This window comes from Tasmannia lanceolata, unplaced genomic scaffold (assembly GCF_043159265.1).
Source record: "Tasmannia lanceolata isolate RefF3 unplaced genomic scaffold, GAP_Taslan_0.1 ptg000004l, whole genome shotgun sequence".
Lineage (NCBI taxonomy): Eukaryota > Viridiplantae > Streptophyta > Magnoliopsida > Canellales > Winteraceae > Tasmannia > Tasmannia lanceolata.
The window spans coordinates 9,554,049-9,574,253 of NW_027518681.1; the positions used below are offsets into that span (position 1 = coordinate 9,554,049).

At 38.8% G+C, this 20,205-nt stretch overlaps 2 protein-coding genes across 2 annotated transcripts; both read right to left on the minus strand.

Annotated features, from left to right (window-relative positions):
* Positions 1-4,604: 4,604 nt before the first annotated feature.
* LOC143876264 (zinc-finger homeodomain protein 11-like) lies at positions 4,605-5,171 on the minus strand. Its single transcript, XM_077378000.1, has one exon. It carries the CDS (start codon positions 5,157-5,159, stop codon positions 4,716-4,718), a length of 444 nt encoding a protein of 147 aa, XP_077234115.1. The 5' UTR covers positions 5,160-5,171; the 3' UTR covers positions 4,605-4,715.
* Positions 5,172-13,563: 8,392 nt separating this feature from the next.
* LOC143875825 (APETALA2-like protein 2) lies at positions 13,564-19,880 on the minus strand. The gene is made up of 9 exons (XM_077377416.1): positions 19,580-19,880; positions 18,895-19,324; positions 18,686-18,768; positions 16,139-16,147; positions 15,960-16,048; positions 14,997-15,070; positions 14,869-14,919; positions 14,668-14,744; positions 13,564-14,179 (listed from the first exon to the last, which is right to left on the minus strand). Exons 1-9 carry the CDS (start codon positions 19,731-19,733, stop codon positions 13,701-13,703), a joined length of 1,446 nt encoding a protein of 481 aa, XP_077233531.1. The 5' UTR covers positions 19,734-19,880; the 3' UTR covers positions 13,564-13,700.
* Positions 19,881-20,205: the final 325 nt, after the last annotated feature.

The following is a 20,205-nucleotide window of genomic DNA, read 5'->3' on the forward strand; positions in this document are numbered from 1 at the left end:
AGGACTAATCCTTTCCTCGAAATGGATCAAGAGACTGATCTTCCCTGTAAGAACAAATCCATCGGTTCGTAACTCCATCCATTACGAACTGAATCGGGTTCTCCTTTTATCATTACTGTGTGGATGTGCATTTGTCTGTTGGAGGTAGATGGTTTTTCGTTTTTCTTTTGAAACGTCCATTCGAAGGGCACTGTTTGACGGCTAGGATCATTCCATGTTTGCATTACAGACTACAATAGTACAGTGTATATGAGTTATGGCATCCGCTTCCGGTGGGTTCGATTTGGATGAGTTTTAATAGAAAGCTATTCATTTTTGGAAACCTCGTTTTTTATATTTGGTAATAATTTACGTCGACATGGTGCTGCTTTTTATATGGGATTGGATCTTCCCATTTGATAAGGGCATGTTGTTGTGGTTTATAAGGGTAGTTGCAAAGCAGTTAAATATGGTTATTGATACGTATTTTAGGGTTGCAGGTGTTAGTTACTAAGTATGTGTCCTATTAACCCGGAAAGGTGTGGCTCTTTGGCGTATAAGTCATGGGTTTGCTCCCCAGTGACGAGCCCTCTTGCTCACCCGATGCGTGTGGTTTCCGGGTGATTGCGCGCATCCGTAGGGAAATAGTCCTAGCCCCGAAGGTGGTGGGGACACCCTTCGTTACCAAAAAAAAAAAAAAAAGTATGTGTCCTATAGCAGTATTTCCGATAAAAATGTAGAGAATTAATGATAATAGGGTTAGCATCATTCTATAGAGATGTTTTTTGGGGTACAGCTAAATTACATTGTGGCCTAATAAATGAACGGTTTGGATCATCCTATGAAGTGGCCCACTGTACTTTCTGAAAAATACTGGACATAAAATTGGGTCAACTGGCAAAATCAACAACTAAAAAGACCATCCTAAATAACATTGTGATGACCATCTGACTGAATACCGGACACATAGTAGTGGGTCCATTCCATATTATGATTAAAACATAGTTGTAAGTGGACTTCAGCCATGGGAATTCGAGAACCTTGGTACCGATACGGAAACTTTCACCACCACTATAGATTGAAATCCCTGCAAGGAGACGATGCTAAGGAGCACGATGCTGTCAATCTATTATCATTATCAACTTAATTCTTAGAGTTTTGTTTGTTTTGTTTTGTGGTTTTCTAAAACCGTATGGATATCTATTATTGGTTGGTTTGGCCAACCATGTATGGTAGTGATAGATTCGTTAAACTTGGGTGTCAAGCAACTTATAATCAACTTCTGCATCCGGCTTTCACTAATCTTAGATTCCGGAACTAGCTGAAGGATCTCATTACAAAAGCTCTTAATTTTCACGAAGCAGAGATAGATAAAGTACCTTGTGTTAATTAACCAATCTTGTTTTCCAGCTTCTCTAATCGTGCATCATTCAATCGTGATTAGAGAGATTGAAATCAATTGTGCTACCACAAGAAAATCAAGGTGCATCAAATCCGAATTTGAACCGAAAGATAGAAAGCGCAATTAACCTCTCACATATGGATGTAGATGTGTCAGAATTAGAGCGGAAGGCGACACATCAAAGTCTGACTCCTTAATGACCATTGGAGTTGACACTTATCTATGCCGTCCAATGAATTAAAAGTCTGTAAGTGGAAAGCGTTATTTCAAAGTCTTCACATCTCTGATATGCTCCATTAACTCCTCCTATATTGATTTTTTCAATACATACAATGCCTTTTCAAATCCAATCTCTCTTTTAAATTGCCAATCAAATCTGTTGAGTATGACATTATAGTATTTTTCAAAGACCACCATGACGGTGCTTTATCGAACACCACATCTCTTGACATATAGGCCATTTTCGTAGATGGATCTATACATCTCCACCTTTTTCTATGCTCATCTTAGACAATATATATGGATGTAGATGTGTCATCTTAGCAGGTACGATGAGCACCGTTTTCTCTATCTTACCGGCTAATGAAAAATGTTGTTGATAATGGGAAAAAAGAAGAAGTAATGCTTATCTCAGCCTATTGCTCTGCTCCATAAATGGTTGTATTCCTGAATTCTTGAATCCGCATGCCAAACAAGTCATTAGCATCAGAATTATGTTGATTGAGCGACTACAAATTGAACCCCCACTTTGGGGTGTCAATGGATCTAGACGGTCCGATGGACCATCCGAACGGGATATAAGCATACCAAGAGGGTGCATGGGCATATTTCGGATTCCCAATCATGTGATACAAAAATTTTCGGATCGGATCCGGGCATGCTGCGAAAGTCCTTAGGGACAGTCACGATCCGAAATCATCTTACAGTAATACCCTCAAAATCATTACAACATCAATGTTAAGTGGGGGTATTCTCGTGGAGTGACATTCTAACTTTTTTAAAAAAAAAATTAATTGCGTACTAAGTTTAGTAAGACATAATAGGACACTCCGATGGACGGTCCGATTTAAAATGGATCGTGATCGTGATGTGGAAAGTAGGATCCGAAGAACAATCAGAATCCAATCCGACCGATAAGGAATTTGAATGGATCGTGACCGTGACAGGTGGATCCGATCCGAAGTGGATCCGTTGACACCCCTACCCACTTGATATATAAGATACACTCCTTGTAAACATTTCACAAATAGCAAGATTTTGTTATGGGTGTTTCATGGAAAATTATTTCCATTCCTTGATTAAGTTCTCCACTTTACTTCTTAGAATCTTAGGCAACGTTTGGATTGTCTGAAGCATGAATTGGAATCGGCGTCCTATTTTGATTCCTGTTTGTCTTGATTCTTCTGGAAACATAATGGAAGGAAAATTTAAAATTAAAAATTTAGGATACTGATATTCATGCTGCCATGTTTTGAAAATAAGATGAACTCACATTGTCTTTTTATTCTTTAAACAGCTTGTTAAATAATAAAAGACAAGGTGAGATCATCTTACTATCAAAACACGGTAGTGTGAATATCAATAGTCAAAATTGATGTAGGAAGAATTGTGGTTACGTTAGAAGGCCTAATTCTAGCTAGGTTAGGAGTCCTTGTCATATTTAAGTTAGAAGTCAATAAATACGTGTATGAGACTGGATCTGTAGCTTAACTGTTTCGAGGCTTTCTTTCTCAACCTTGAGGTCACAGGTTCGACCCCAACTTACCTACCAAAAAAATAATAATAAATACGGGTACGACTCATGTATGGAGATAATTTATTTTAGGGCCCCTCTCACCCCCCTCTGATGGATATTTTCCCCCCCTTTAACAGATATCCTCAGGCCCCTTAACTCCAAAAGGCTTAAAAGCTAAACAATTCCATTCATTTTTAAACCAAACATAACAATTGGATAGAATCAGAATAGGATGCCAATTCCAGCACCTGCCTGGTTGTATCGACCGGCTTGTTATTAAGAGTAGGCCCCACCTTTTGAATTGAAATGAAATATATCCTTGACAGGTCAGGACTTAGCACCCGCTCCCTCGCCATTGATGGATGATTGAGATTACGAGCAGAGAGTTGTGTGTAGTAAACAAAAGGATGGATTAGTCATTGAGAATTTGTTGTATCTCTAATCTTCTTCACCCCTTCACATGTCTAAAAATTAGCTGTACACACTCTATGAATAAATTATTGGTTGTGGGCCTACACCTTGTTATTGCCATAGTTAGCAAAAACACCATTTTTAAACCGAATTGTTTAAAAAAAAGGGGATTTTGATTACTAGGTACACCCAGCGCCAGTGTACGTGACAATCAAACCCACTGGATTCTTCTGACGTCAAGTACATTAGCCCCCCTTTAGTCATTGATACACTGGCGCTGGGTGTCCCTAGTAATCAAAAGGGGCGTAAACATCACTTCCCAAAAAAAAGAAAAAAAGTGTTTTGTAGGTTCGCGGTTTAATACTCCGTTTAAAATTTTTAAATAAAAATCCTCCGTTTTTAGCTTAAACGCGTTTCTTTAGCTACCTTTTCAGCTTTACTCTGCTATGTTTTGGAAATGACAAAATTTTAAATGTATTAATCGTGATTTTTCACGCTTTCGTTTATTTTACATGTTTTAGGGAAATGATATAAACAGAATCAAGTTTTGATAATAGACACAAAGTCAACTTGTTGTATATTCTTTAACTAGCTCTCAATAGCCACCGACAGCTTTGTTTGCAATTTTAATAGCTGGTCAAGCATACATGGCAGGGTCAGGTCTCACCCATCATTAAAACTCGTCTGTATCTTTGCCTGTACCATTTTAATTTTTTATTACTACGGTTCTTTAACCAGAGATTTTACATGGTGTATGATCGTGTAGTCTAGTATTTTCAAAAAGTACTGTACTGCCCATTTCATAGGATGATCCAAGCCGTTCATTTGTTAGCCCACAACATAAATAGGTTGTACCCCCAAAACACTCTATAGATCAGAGGGTTAGGATCATCCTATGCAAATGAATTTTGGGGCTCAACCTATTTACATGGTGGCCCAACAAATGAATGGAAGCTTTTTGGATCATTCTACTTAGGAAAAGACCAATAAAAGGGGTGGACATATCATTCTCCCCATTAAAAACATAACATAAAAAAGACACATGAAAAGAAAAAAAAAAAAAAAAACTCTAGTAGATGAACGAATGAAAGAAATATAGTAATAATATGGTAAAAGAAACAACACATTTCTCCCAAAAGGAGAATCAACTTCAAAAGAAAAAAAAAACTCATACCCAAAAACCAAATTTTAAGAAGCATTATTAGGGGAAGAAGAAGAAGAAGAAGAATTCTTATGATTATGGATCCAGATCTTGAAAGCTTGTCTACTCACCCCAACTTCATTGCAGAACCGTTCGATCTCCTCCTCTTGTTCTTTCCTCTGTATCTTCCATCCGATCTTTTCAGCAAAACCCATCATTTTGTCCTTTTGTTCTGCTGAGAATCTTGTTCGGATTCGTATTTTCCCTCCCCGATCCGATTCAGTTGATTCAAACGATACGGGAGTAGTAGTTTCGGATCCACCAATGATTACTTTTCGGTGGAAGTTACGATGACAACCGCACGCGGCGCACGTTAGCCCGGCTGACGTGGGGGTGTACTCTCCGCACCCATCTGTGGCGTAGCTCCCGAGATTCGCTGCGTGGTTACGCAGGCATTCTCGGTACTCCTCATTTAGATTTTCTGAATTCATTCCAAAACTCTTTCTCACTCTAGAATTCTCTAGTTTGGGTTATAACTTATATAGGGGTGTTATGAGGGGGGGTGGGTTGAGTTTGAAATGACGAGTATGCACCTGGTTAGGTTGGTTATTTATGAAGTTGCCACTGGTTCTTTCTCAATTTTGTGTATGGATGACTGGATGCTAGTTGTAAATTAGTTCGAGTGAGAGAATGCAATTAATAATTAACTATTTTTATATATGGGAAATGATATTTCCACCCCTCGCCTCATATTTCCAGCTTTTCTGTTCTCCTTTTCTGGAAAGAATAAAAAATGTTAGTGAAAATACATTAATTTTTATGAGGAGAGAAGTAGAAGGGAGGTGAATGAGTTGGAAAAAGGGGGAGCAAATATACTCTGTGCTTTGTATTTAGTGTGAAATTATGGCCATGCACAGTCGGTTGAGATGCATTTGGGACGGTTGGATCGAACGAGGTGGGCTCGATCGCTCGTGTATCTTACACATTGTTAAGATACATGATTTTAAAAAATATATATCCTCGCATCGTGCTAAAATATATATTTTCAAAGTAGATATATTCTGCAGACACTTAAAAAAACAAAACATTTACTTATGCGGCAGAGATGTCAAATTTTGGGTTCGGGTTTGGAAATAATTCAACTAGGCAATTGTTTAAATTTTTTTAAAAATAATTGATCAATTCTCGTATATTATTTATAAATCTAATGATAAAGACCTTGTAATGAAAATTTAACCATCCTTCCATATTTAAAGGGAGATGATTTTTTCGCCCCTGAGGATCATGCGTCCCGGATGTGCATAATCCTACAGGGGGGTGGAAAAATCATCGCCTATATTTAAAACTAAATTTTTGTTTAATTTTTATTTAAAAATTGCTACTCAAATCAACAAATTTAAGATTTTTTGAATTATGCGAGAACTTTTGAAGTTTAAATTCGTCATAAAAAAATTTGAGTTTTTTTTTTTTTTTTGAATTAAATGAATAAGACAAAATCTGCCAAAAAAATGAGCCTATGTAGCTACTTGCTCATGCAAAAGTCAGCCACAAAATGGCTTCCCGTGAAATTGGCAGCAAATCCCATGTCTCTATTTAAGAACTTATATGGTGCCCGACCGTCAAAACAACAAGGGCAGAGAGAAATAACCCCTCCACCCTTAATTTGCAATCCAGCAAAAGCTGCCTTTTTTTACTTTTTGCTGGATCGCAAATCGGGGGGGTGTCTCTCTCTGCCCTTTATTTTGACAGTCGGGCATCATATAATATCTCTGTCTATGAAACCATGAAAAAGGTTCAAATAAGAGAAAGGGTGTGTAATAAAAAATAGGGGTGAAGTACGATGAAAATTATTTTTAAATATCTTAAATCTTAAACGAGAGATGAAGAGGTAAATATCTTAAATCTTAAAAAATAGAGATGTGGCATTTTCTCATTGGAACGAGCTTCTGGATAAAAGTTGAAAATCGCTCTTGAGAAAAGGAGTGCTTGGAATGAAGAACTTATATGGTGGCCGACTGTTATAATGAAGGGCAGAGAGAGAGAGAGAGAGAAAAAACCTCTCTCCCTTGATTTGTAATCTAAGGGAAAGCACCGTTTTTTACTTTTCCTTAGTTCAAAAACCAAGGCAGGAGGTCTTGTCTCCTTCCATCTTTACAACCTCACGGTTGAGCATTAATCGCCCATGAAAAAAGGCCTGTATTAATAAAAACTCAAGGGTGGTACGGTTTTGACGGTACTTGACGGTCAGCAATTTCCTAATGGGGAAATGAAACAAGTCACTGGGAATTGGTAATTTATTTGGCATACATTCTATGAAGTTTTTTTAAAGAGTTTTGAAAAGAATACAGCTAATAGGAATACTTAATTAGGCAAAATTATTTAGTTACATTCTTTTCAAAACTAATTAAGTATTCTAGAATGCACCTAATTAAGTATTCTAGAATGAAATTAAAGGTGTGAATGCACCCAGACCGTCCAATGAATTAAGATGATACTTAATTAGGCAAAACTTGGGCAAAACATTGGGATTCGTCTGAAACTATTTGGACTGTTGTATCTTATGGTTGGTAGCATAGTTAGCAAAACATGATACGGCAAAAAGAAAAAAAAAAAACACAGGACGTTAAAAAGTCGGGTTTAATACAGTATTGGTTCAAAAAAAATATGTTGTAAGAAAACGGAAACACAAAAAATGCATTCAAAATTCTGTCATTTACCAAACATAGTTGCGGTAAAGCTGGAAAGCTGGCCAAAAAACATGTTTGAGATGATCAAAACGCGTTTTAAATGTGTTTAAAACGCTTTCCTCAAAAAACGGAGTTTGTTTCACCCTAAAAGTTTTAAATGGAGATAAAAACGGAGTTTTGCTAACTATGGTTCGAAGTCGTGTCAGATCAACCAAGATATAACTATTGAATCTGTCAGACCATCCCTAGATCTGATCGGAGGCTGCTAATGTATGTAGGTATCCTTCATGTTGTAAATGAAAGAGTATATATTCTAAATTGAACGGCGCCCTTGTAGAAATGGGGTGAAAGGGCGCCCCCATTGGCTGAAAGGAGCAGTTATGCATTTATGATGGGGGTGCCCTTTCACCCCATTTCTACAAGGGCGCCATTCAGTTTAGAGTACTTCTTTATATAAAACCCTAATCAAAATAATTTTCTAGCCTTCAATGAAGTCTCAAGTTGATTATCACTCTCTTTTATAGTTTCTTTCTTCACCTCGTCCATTGCCCTACCTTAAGACCTAGCCAGTTAGACATTAGTTTTAACCAAGGTTTTAAATTTCGGTTTCGGAATAAATTTCGGACCTTGCCGAAATCCGGTAAAATGTCTTCAAATGTCGGTATTTGGAGCCGAAATTTCGACCGAATTTTTGTACATTTCAGGAGTGTCGGTTTCAGCACGTTTCGATTTCGGTCTCAACCGAAATCCGAAATTTCGGATTCCGGCGATAAGTCGTTTGTTCATGAGCGTTATTTTACTTATTTAGAAGTTTAGATTAGAAAAAGGTGAGGGATTGAGTTAAGTAAATAAACTGCATAGACATACATTAATAGCGGACTGAAATTCTAACTTTGGTAGGACCTACCTAGAACAGTACAATGGAGAGTCTGATTGAAAATGGATGATGACCTAGACATTGATCCCTAAATTCCACTTAATATGATTCAAGTATCAACCGATAAGAGATATGAACAAATTGTAAACAAGAAGATAGGTGGATCGGAACTGAATTGGATCCGTTGACACCACTTTAATGAGATGTAGACAATTGCCTAACAAAAACAAGAGAGATGTAGAAATTGGGTCCACCTGAATGACCATCCACATGATCCAGACCGTACATATTGTGGGGGTGATCTATCATAAAGATTTAGTAGCTTGAAGTGATCCTCACTGTCTTACTATGGATCTACCTTTATAAAAGGCAATAATAAATGAGAAATGGATGGCCGAAAGTCGTTTGATTGGACATTTGAGAACGTTTCAATAGGAACACTTTTACATCTTCCTAAATAGTCCTATAAATAGAAATTGTGTTGACATTGGGAAGATGGTTCGGATAATGGCTATATGTCCTTCTTGTAAAATACCTGGATTTCCTTTTTGGTTGGAAGGAAATGTCTTTCCACATAGAAAGTGTTTTCCTCCTACTTCCTTCTCTTTTTCCTTACTTTTCTAGAAAAATATATTAACTATTTGGTTTACAAATATGAAAAAGAGAAAATGAACACTATGATTGAGGACCAACTCCCGAAATAAATTGGATCCTATATAAAGTATCGAGTTGTATCTTAGCAGGGCCTAATAGAAGGCATGGTTTTAAATTTTGACTGAAATCCAAAATTTCAGATTACGGTGGAGACCGACACCGAAATCGATAAAAACCGAAACAGTCATTTATTTCGGCCGAAATTTAGGAATTTCGGTCGAAATTTAGGAATTTCGGTCGAAATTTCGGTTTTTCCGAAATTTGAACCAAAAAATCTGTTTTTTTTTTTAATATTAATTTAATATTTCACCGAAATTTCGACCGAAATTTAATATTGAATAAAATATTGGTTTTGGGTTTTGTACCAGATTTCGTTCGAAATTCCGAAATTTCAGGGTCCGAAACCGGTACCAAAACCGAAATTTTAAACCTTGATAGAAGGTCTAACTGAAAAACAAAACAATGACCCCTCATGCATGCTGATCAATGATCTACTTTTGGGCCTAAATGTGGGCCCATTGGCAAAAAATTAATGAGGCCCGCAGGTATAGTAATTAGTTACATAGTAGCAAGGAAAATTATTGAGGCACATAGGTATAGTAATTAGTTACATAGTAGCGGGCCCTGATGACAAAAAAATTAACAGACCTTACATGTATACCAGTCACTAATTCACTAATCAATTAATTGGACTAAGATGGCATGGGCTGACCACAACCGAATTGGGCCTACATAGAGGGCCTAATATTTAAAAAAGAAAATGGACCCAATGATATATTAGTGGTGTTAGATGATGGGTCCAACAGTAAAAAGGACTAATAAATAAAGGGAAGTGATATATCCGCTCCTTTGAATCACTTGGACACCCAGCAGCAGTGTACATGGCAATCAGCCCCATTGAATCCTTCTGACGTGAAGTCCATTAGCCCCTCTGCAGTCATTGATAGTAATCAAAAGGCGCGAATCTATCACTTCCCTAAATAATTCATAAGGACTTATATACTAATTACAAAAAGGGATTTGCTAAGCTCCATCGCAAAAGGCTTTTCTTAGCGGGTCTGTTGCACGTCAAACCAGCCACTCGTGAATGGAGACAAAAGTTGTTGTCTTCATTAACGAGGTGGCTGGTCTGATGTGAGACAGACCAGCCGCGAAAACCCTTTCGCGATTGGACGCTAGCAATTCCCTTACAAAAAACCAATAAACCCGTATATAAATCATAATAAAAAAATTCAATGGCTATTTAGATGAAAAGGTCTTTTCACCTCGGAGAGCCTTTCCTCGAGCAATCAAATGAAAGTTTTGAAAACTGGAATTTTTTTTCTTTCTATTACTTTTCTACCAAACAAAATAAATCCCGAAGAACTGAAAGGGATAGAATCCTTAGAAACTGACATGATAAGAAAAGGAAAGGAAGAGAGGGTTGAGGGAATGGAAAGAGAGAGGGGACTGTTTGGTTGTCATTCTATAATGAAAGTGTTCCCAAGTGCCATTATAAAAATAGCTTCTAAAATAGGTGTCAGTATCATTATTACCCACTAACATTTGAGGCAGATTCATCTCCTTTGTTTGGGAATTGGGAATTTGATCAAGTCTGGCCTCACATGGAGCCATCTATGTTAAATCTAGACAATTGAACTTGTACATACATCATGGGGGCAACCCAACTGACCAAACAAACATCCAATGCAGTAGATGAGATCTACGAAAATCAATGGTGCTGCTGTTCAGAGACCCTTGATGAATCAATGGCCTAGGATCATCTCCTTCATTAGTAAAACAAGGGAGTGCAGATATCATTTCGTTCATTTTTAAAGAAAAAGAAATCTAAGGCCCTAGGTTCCATGAAACAACCTTCACCGTGTACTTTTCAATCAAAGGAGTCGTGGGTAGGAACAGAGATCCATTGCCAGAAATGGAAATGTGCAGTACTTTTATCTCCAAAAGAAGTCAGAAGAACAATGAGTTTAGGAAAATAATTAAAATAATTAGGTTTGAACATCACATTTATAGGGCAAAGATAATATATAGTAATGTTGGATAATGTTAATATCTATTATAAGGTTATACCCCTCATTGATTTAATAATACGGGGCAAGCCTTGTCTGAGAGAATACCACTCTGCATATGCATAAATGGTCAGCTTCGAAGATTGATGAGAAATCGCTATTGTTTGGAGTTCAACTATCAACACCGCCCGCGCCCCCCAACACACACAACCCGAACTCGACCTGACACGATTTCCAACCCCACCCGACCCAACTCAAGGAAACCTTTTTCCAACCCATAACCAGCCCGGCCCGAGTTCAACCCGACCCAAGCTGCACCCCTACACCCAACAATCTCCTCATCTCGTGGAAGCAACATGGACATCTCGCCCCTCCATGTGGCGGCAATGTAGGAACTACGAGATCTTCTCCGAAAGAATTTCACCGTCTTCAAAGGTAAACCGGGTTTATCGAGATCTTCCCCGAAGAATTTTCTCCATCCTCGAGGCACACTAGGATTACCACACCCCGGTTCTGATATATACCACTTGTTGAAAACAAAGGTCAAAAACAAAAATCGAGATATAAAATATTTTTTTTATTACTTTGAGTTCACAAACTTTATCAAACACTTTTCTTATCAAATGTTAGATTGTTCATGGGTAGGCTATGATAGCAAATTAAATAAGTCCAAAACACAAAAACGAGTGCGATTATAAAAAAAATAAGGCAGTGCGGATATCAAAACGAGGCATTACATTTATTAACCAGCAGTGTGTGGATATAAAATCAATCTATGTGTATTGAAACAAGTTTCAGTTACTTTTCCATGAAAAAAAAATACTAAGATGTTTGTTTTAGAACTGGTCAGAACAGCAGCCACCTTAACCGTAATAATGTTCAAGTATTATCAGCATCACAAAATCAAAAGGGCGCAAATTGCCACCATTAAAATTAACACTTCCACCCATGTCAATCGTCTTATACTTAAGAAACCACATGTAGACAGATCAAACAAGGAAGAGTGAAGTGGGGGAAGTGCCTACATTGGTGTGTGCTATTAACAATTCCCTTCAACAATAGATGCCAGTCGCGGATGCTGCCCCTACTGGATGGATCGATTATGCAGTGTTGTGATCATAAGAGCTTGGGAGATACACGGGCTGTGTAGAGCTCCACCAAAAACACTAATGTGACACCAAAATAAAAGAATATATAAAAACAACTTGCCAGTGACTTGGTATCCTTTTCTCCTTAGAATCTCTACGCTTCTCATTGAAGCTTCCTTTAAGCTTACAATTTCTACATATATCACTTCATACTTGTAGATCCAAGAGGCTCCTAAAATAGCTAATACTCTGTTTGGTTACTTATTTTTGAGAAAAATATGGGGGAATGATATTCTCCTAGTTTGCCGAAGGTTGTTTGGTCGCCATTTTAGCAATTTTGGGATCTTTGACCGCCGGGGTTGTCTGGAGCCAGTCGGGTGATGTGGCGCCCTCTAAATTCACTCCCCAAATTTTACCAAAACGTAGAAATTTGAGGAGAAAATCTTGGGAAGATAGAGTTGAGAAGACGTCTGGGAGATCTCCCACAAATCTTAAGCAACCAAACAACCTTCCCTACATCCTCTCCTAATCTCCCGGTTGACTGATCTTCTTTTGATCTCCCGTTGACTTCTTCTTCTCCTAATCTCCCACCCATCCACAAGCAACCAAACAGAGTATAAATGAATTAAACACCTTATTGTAGTCCCATAAGTTCTTTAGGTATCCTACGCAACATCATAGGAAATCCCCATCGACTCTTTGATAATCTAACATGGACATTTATAACTCTAGAAAACATATAATGACTTTTACATTTTCCACACATAATAAATATCCAAGAAGACTACAAAGACTCTTCACTAAGGCATGAACATTGATGCTGATTTAAACACCTTGCAAAGCAAGATGGTGGGCTCCGCATTGGGAATCTTAAGTTAAGAAATAAAGCCCTCCTCAGAAAATGGTTGAGGAGACCTGGAGAAGAGAAAATTTCCATATGGCATCAAACAATTGGGGGCAAATATGATAGGGGTTGGGGGTGAGAGAGTTGAAACCCATCTTTAGGAAAAGGTTTGGGTGCACGGGGGTCCATTATTGAGTCTACACCATTGTATGATCCATGGGTGAGGCTTAGAGTGGCGAGGGGAGGGGAGGGACAAGATTTTGCGTAGATCTTTGGTTGAGAGAGCCCCAATTACGCCGATTATGCCATGCATTTCTATGCCTATACTTTTTGAGCAACCAATAGAGAGGCTAGGGGGCGATTATATAAAGGGGGGACAGGGTAGTGGCATTGTCCTTAAACCTTAGGCGTAACCTCAAAGAATGTGAGATAGTTGCTTTCTCTACGATTCTATCCTTTTTTTATGCCTGCTATTGTTCTCGCAACAAATCGGACAGTAGAGTAAGTACCCCGGACCCTAAGGTCCTTTCTTGGTTCGTTCTTTCTTTGTTGGGTTGGCAGAGAAGCATCTCGTTGTGCGAGGGTGTGGAAATTATTGGCTGGTTGTAAGTGGGTTCTAACCAGTGTGGTCTCTCGTGGTGTTGTGGTGTTCTGTATCTATTTGGGGGACATCTTGTCCGTGCCTCCGTAATTGCTCAAGTTATTAATGAAGTAGTCTAGCCAAAAAAAATTCTGGAACCTCAAATCAGAAATATTTTTTTCGATAATGAAAGTAATAAGGATTCTTTTCCGGCCACAAGTTAAAGGAGATATTTCAGACATTTAGGAAAATGATTAGGGTTCAAAATTTAGTCATTACAGAAAGCAAAGGTGTCACATATTCCACGGTTGATCCCCGTTGGCCGGATTGTTACTGTTAGTGTTAGTGGTGAGGCAGTACAGACTCCTTTCACATAATTCCGGCATTGATGTCTCAACACAATTGTAAGCTTGCTCGCCGGTGGGGTGGAGCTGGAAGAGGTTATGGAAGAGATTGGGAGCTAATAGGGTTGCATTGTGAGCTAATGGGGCTGCATTGTTAGGTTGCCCGAAGCTGATGGGGGTCGCATGGGTCTCAGTTGTCACGGGTGAACCATCAGTGATCTTAAGGTGGTGGTGGTTTTGGTCATGGTTGTGGTTTTGTAGGGGTTGGAGGGAGAGTTTGAGCCGCTTAGCTACGGGGCCGATGGGGAGGGGGGTGTTGGCAATGGCATCAATGTTGTATCTGTTTATCTCGAAGTTGGTTACTGCATTGGCACCCCTGAATTTGATCGCTGCAATGTCGTAAGCCTCCGCTGCTTCCTCTTGCGTTCCTAAGCATTTTGAGGCCACAAATCAAATGGTTAGGATCATCTTATTAGTGTGAGGTTTGAGCTATGACCCGTAGGTCCTACTCATCACTAATCTGATCTTGATCCTATGGTAGTGAATAGAAAATATACAGCAAATGATTCAGTGGGTTACCCCACATATAGAAGGTAAATGATATCTCCACTCCCCTCTGTTTGTCTTTCTTGAAAATGAAGTATTTCCTATGATATCTCCACTCCCTTCTGTTTGTCTTTCTTGAAAATGAAGTATTTCCTTCCTCTTTGGTTTGCCTTGTCGTTGAAAATGACTTGATTTTCAAAGAAAAGACAAACAAAACAGGGTAGAAATGCTGTCAATTGTAGGAAATGATAAAACAAAATCGGGGGGAAAGGGAGTTAAAGGGGGCGGAAATATCATTCCCACAGAGGATGATTCCATATTTCTGTTTCATCTCTATTTCTACTGAACTATATATGGGATTTGTCCATACCGAATGTTCCCAGATAGAGGTCCTTGTTGCCAGCGACTCGGCCAATCCTTGCTTGCCACCGACCCTGTTGATGATGCCTGACATTTCACCACAACAAGAAGCTATTTCTAAGTTCTTTCAGGAAGAAATTACAGAGGTGCCCATAGTGAAATAACATCAATTAGGCTGAAGATAAGAATACACTGGGGATTTGGGGCTTACCTTGTCACTCCTCTGTAAATTGAAGCTCCCCTCGAAAAACCACTGCTTTTTCTGAAGATTAGAGAGAGACGGTGTAAGATTTTTCCTCTTTACAGCCAGAGTAGGATGTGTGAAATTAAGTGTCTTACCTTCTCAAGGATGCAATGAATTCTTGCTTGGTCATGTTCTTCATTTCCTCTATTTCCTGTGTGTAATTCGAGACCTGAACATTACATTTCAGCTGTTAGAAACAACCAACACTGCGAGTTCTCATTGGCTGTATCGATTATGCAGTGTTCTGATCATAAGAGCAAGGCAATGGAGCTTGGGAGATACACGGCCAAATCGCTCGAGTAGAGCTGGGGAGATACTTCTTCTCCCTTGAACCTTCTCTCTAAGCTTATAATCTCTACATAAATCACTGCATAGTTATAGTCCCAAGACACTCCGAACCACCTTGTTGTTGTCCACATGAATTCTTCAAATCCGCAAAAGACCATCAAAATCCGCTACGACTAACACACACACACACACCCCCCCCCCCCCCAGGTATCCTAAACAACACCATAGGAACTCACCATTCACTCTTTGATAATCTACCCGAGACATTAGGAATTTTAGAAAACATACGATGACTTTTCCAATTTCCACAAATAATAACTATTCTAGAAGACTACAAAGACTTTCCAGAAAACCATAAATAGTGATTTTGAACAACAATTTCCAACAATAACCCACTATCTGATTGGTAACAGTGTCCGGCTTTAGAGGGTGAGTCCTCGTCTGAACACTGTTTCGAGCAGTTGATAAATACCAAAATCACAAATCATTAGCATAAAATCTCTTTAAAACCTATACCACCAATATTTCACCCTGGTCTCAGCAACATTAAAGACATTACATATAGTCCTGAAAAATCAAAAAGAAAAAGTACATTTTGTGGCAAAATTAGGCCCTAAACCCTAAAACCTAAATTTAACACTAAATTATCTGACAAATACATCATCTAAGAAGACAAACTAATATGGGTGATGTATAAAATTTTGGGGGGTAATACCAGCCCAACACTAGTCCATTGAACTGCAATTTATTGTTGAGGAAAGGAAGATTACCGGGTAGTTGGTTGTGGCCGAGGAACTCCAGTATTTCAGAGCTGCAAGATCATAAGCCTTCGCAGCTTTCTCCTCTTTGTCATATCCACCTGCAAGAAAAACATGATCCCTTTCAATGAAATAATCTCACTCCAAAGGGGGTTGCATTAACAAGTCACTATGAAAAAAATGTTACTCACCTAAGTAAACTGAATAAGACCCATTTTTTGATAGCCACACCCCCACCATTTGTTCAGTCATAAAACAGAAAACAAGTAAGAAATGTCACGTTAGCCAGAATCTGAATGTTGGAAAAGCTGTAAAGTGAGATCAGATGTGTTGGGGGGTATTTATTTCTTCAATTAGGGCCTGTTTGGATACCTCCCATTTTGTATTTGGATTTGGAATTGAGTTTTGAATACAAATTGAATAGATCCGGCAGCTCATGTAGGGGGAGACAGAGAGGGAAGGGGGTACTTCCTAGTGGAGGGGAGAGGTTGAGCAAAGAGGGTGAAGGAAACTGCCTTGTCTGTGGATTTCCAATTTCTTATTTCCACGGCAAACTTAGAAATCTGATTTTTTTCACTGTCAGCTGCTGAATTAGAAATCTAAGAATTTGATCCAATCCAAATTACAATGCAAAAAGCGCTGCAAATGTGAGAAATCCAAATCAAAATCTTCTCGGCATCCAAACGGGCCCTTAGTTCTTTCAGTGATTGCCCCATTAAAAAGAAAAAAACAGAATGACCACCTACGAGTAGCAACAGACTACTATTGATAGCTGCTGCACTGCCTAAGTGGCAGCACCTCAAAACGAACAGACTGCTCTTGATAGCTGCTGCACTACCTAAGTGGCAGCACCTCAAAACATACACTGTACGCTAATGTTTTAGAAAGGGTCTTACTCTCTCCTTTATATAGAGAGGAAAACACCAAAGAAGGCCGGTTTATTGTCTGAACTTCCATAGGCGGTGAGTTTTCAACTTTACGCCCTGACACGCTCAAAGCACATGTGTCAGACCAAATTAAGACCATTTTGCCCTTCCCTGCAGGTTTTGGGTACAAGTCAATCATGCTTTCTTTCAACAACCCATTTCTAATATTTTATGATTTTAGAAGGTTTCTTTCGGCTTGCATTTAATAGTTATCATGTCGACCATAAATGCAGTTCTACGATCGAGATACTCCCAAACACACACACACTATACGTTTTACACAGTTGAAGCAAATGAAGAATTTATGGTATTAACGTCCCCATTAAAGAAATTAGTGTATTGAACTCCCCTTAAATGAATTAGCGTTTGTCGTAATCAGGAGTTGGTAATTGTGAGAATAATGAAAATAGGCCATTTTCACCCCTTTTTTATTGTAAACAATTTACTATTCCAGAATATTGAAAAAGATAATTACTTTCGTGCCAAAGGTAAGTAGATTTGTGCGAAGGTAATTAGACATTGTAACTGTAATGGTTAGTATTAACTGATCTCGTCCGTCGAAGTTAACGCCAAAGTTAATGTCGAAGTTAACGTCGACGTTAGCGTCGAAGTTCACAATTGTACGAGGATTGTAAACTGGGCGGTGGCTCAAATGCAGAAGACAAAGGAAAAGCAAGGAAGAAGATACAGAAGACAAAAGAACAACAAAGGAGAAGCTGAGAAAAAAAAGGTTTTTCTCAGGAAGATGGAAGGAGAAGCCAATGGCTACGGCGGCGTTGAGAAATGAATCTTTCGCAACTACATCGAACCACAGTTAATTCGAAACGAACCCTATCGTTCAACAGCGTAGATAAAAACTTTCATTTCCCAACTTCGAAGGCTTGGGCCTCGAGAGATCACAAAATATTAATAGGATTTCTTTACGCACTTGCACCTGTGTATTTTCCGATCGCACCCATCTGCATTCCATTCACACCTTACCTTATAGCAGTCGACTCCCGCCTCTACGGCAAAGATTAATCCCGATTTTAAATAGGTTTTTCCAAATTAAAAACGTCGACGTTAAAATCAACATTTCAAGTATATTTCACATGAAATAATTTCTATTTTGCAGATTTCGAGGTATATTTAATGCAAGTAGAAAAAGATAGGCAGTTAGTAGGAAAAATGTTAATTGTGATGTGTACCACTTGCAGAACAAGGAAGGGCAAAATAGTCTTAATTTGGTTTGACACATGTACTTTGAGCGTGTCAGGCATAAAGTTGAAAACTCACAGCCTATGGAAGTTCAGACAATAAACTGGCCTTCTTTGGTGAAAAATCTTAAGTTTTGCAAAAGGCTATAATGCAGAAAAGCAAGAAGGGAGTTTCTAGAAGCCCTTATTAATGGAGGAGAAACAAAAACAGGTACAAAAAGGCCAATCAGAATATGTTAGCAACTGGGGCCAACCAACAGATGGGCCCACTTCAGCGGGCCACTAAACGACCGAAATCTCGGCGGCAAAGAGCATCAAATTGTGGGGTCCATCCCTCCAGATGGTGGATCCAGGAAAAGCTGAATGGCGTCAGGTGGGGCCTGATTTTACCTTTAGAGGAAGAGTAATAACGCAGCAGAAGTAAATGTGAAGCGCTTACTAATGGAGTAAAAACAAAACCAGGTGATAGGCCAACCGGAAGTAAGGTTTTAGGCTTTTAGAACTTGGGTCTACCAGATCATGGCCCCACATAAGATGCCCACTGAACCAGCGTAAGGTGGGACCCAATTTCACCTCAACACAGAAAGAGACAGACAGAGATGGGGAAGAAGATTACCTTGTCTTCCTTTCCTGGATTGCCCTTCTCTCCTACAGCTATTATCCCACAGATGCGCTTCGTATCTTCCAGTCCACCTGTGTCTGCACCAATCAGAAAAAAAAAATGGCATGTCTTTCAGCATTACATTTAGGAAATTACAAAATTAATCAGAACACCCCAACCCAAAAACCCAGAAACAAAAAAAAAAAAAAAAAAAAAACTTTTACCTTGTGACCCCTCTATAAAACGAAGTTCTCTGACCAAATGTATCAGTCGTCTTCTTCGGTGTCTTTGAATCGGCTATAACAACAGTCTTGTGCAATCTCTGAGACGAGACAGCCAATGAGAAAGTACAGGGGCTACGGGAGAAGTCAAAATCGTGCCCGGAAATATTTCTGCCCAGTAGCTTGTTTCCTTCTCCAGAAACAGAATTTGAAGACGACGCTTGAAATCCAGCAGTAGTTGGAGCGAAGGTATTCAGGTCTTGTTCCTCTGAGTACCCCTTCAGAAAATCTTCCATTTTCAGCATTGGCTGTTGGAACTCAGAGTTTATGCTGGCGGGGATGGAAAAATCCGCAATGGGTGGTGGCTTGGTTTCTTGAGTTTCTTCTTTTATTTCTTCTCCGCCTGAAATCAATGCTCTGAAGTTCGGCCATTCTGCAATAATAGCCATGAAACAAAGATTCTTTAGAACAGACTCTTTATATGATATGGGTCAGGGGGGGAAAACTATCATGTAAATGACTGTAAATCTTTCCTGTCACTTGCAGAAATATGAGATCTGACAAATGATTGTTACGTCTTGATGAAAAATACTCGAGCCAGCTCGGGCGATTTGGGAGACGAGTCACTGGGTTTTGAAACTAGCAATTAAAAGAATGGAGTTTTTTTTTTTTTTTTTGTGCCTCTTACCATTTACATTGAGAGAATCAAAGATGCATTGTTGAGAAGAATCTGAAGAGATCTCAGCAGGCATAAACTTGGTAGGCACAATCTGAGAATGGCACGATCGTAAAATATCCACCGGCGGGAAAGAAAACGAGAGCCAGCTATTCACCGGAGGCATTTATTTCTTCTCTGTAAAATCTACTCCAAAGAAGAAGAAGAAAACGCTCAGATGAATCAAAAATCTAGTGGAACAGATTTTAAAAGCTCCAAAACCGATTTAATAATCTTCTTTTTTTCCTTCGCTATCAATTTCTTGATAGAAAATCTTAAAGATCCGATCCTCTCGTTTCTACCGGATTTTTCTCCATTTCCATCAAAATCAGTTGGAAAAACCTCAAAAAGCTCAATTTTTCACTCAAATCCAGGCTCTAGAACAAGGCAAAAGAGGGAAAAGGCTTCCAATATACAAGCAAAACACATATCCAAAGCTCTCTCAAGTTGTATAAGCTCAAAACAGTAAGAAATCAGACAAAAACCTCGATTTCTTGGCAAGCATTCCAGCTAAATCGAAGGATTTTTCTTCACTTTCATACTCAAATCCAGGCCCAATAACAAGAGAAAAGAATGAAAATGCTTCCAAAACATCAGAA

Coding starts and splice junctions, on each gene's coding strand:
- LOC143875825 (XM_077377416.1), bottom strand. CDS start 19,733: ATGCCTCCGGTGAATAGCTGGCTCTCGTTTTCTTTCCCGCCGGTGGAT. Junction 19,325..19,579: donor TGATTCTCTCAATGTAAATG/GTAAGAGGCACA, acceptor CTATTATTGCAG/AATGGCCGAACTTCAGAGCA. Junction 14,180..14,667: donor CCTCTATCTGGGAACATTCG/GTATGGACAAAT, acceptor CAAAATGCTTAG/GAACGCAAGAGGAAGCAGCG.
- LOC143876264 (XM_077378000.1), bottom strand. CDS start 5,159: ATGAATTCAGAAAATCTAAATGAGGAGTACCGAGAATGCCTGCGTAAC.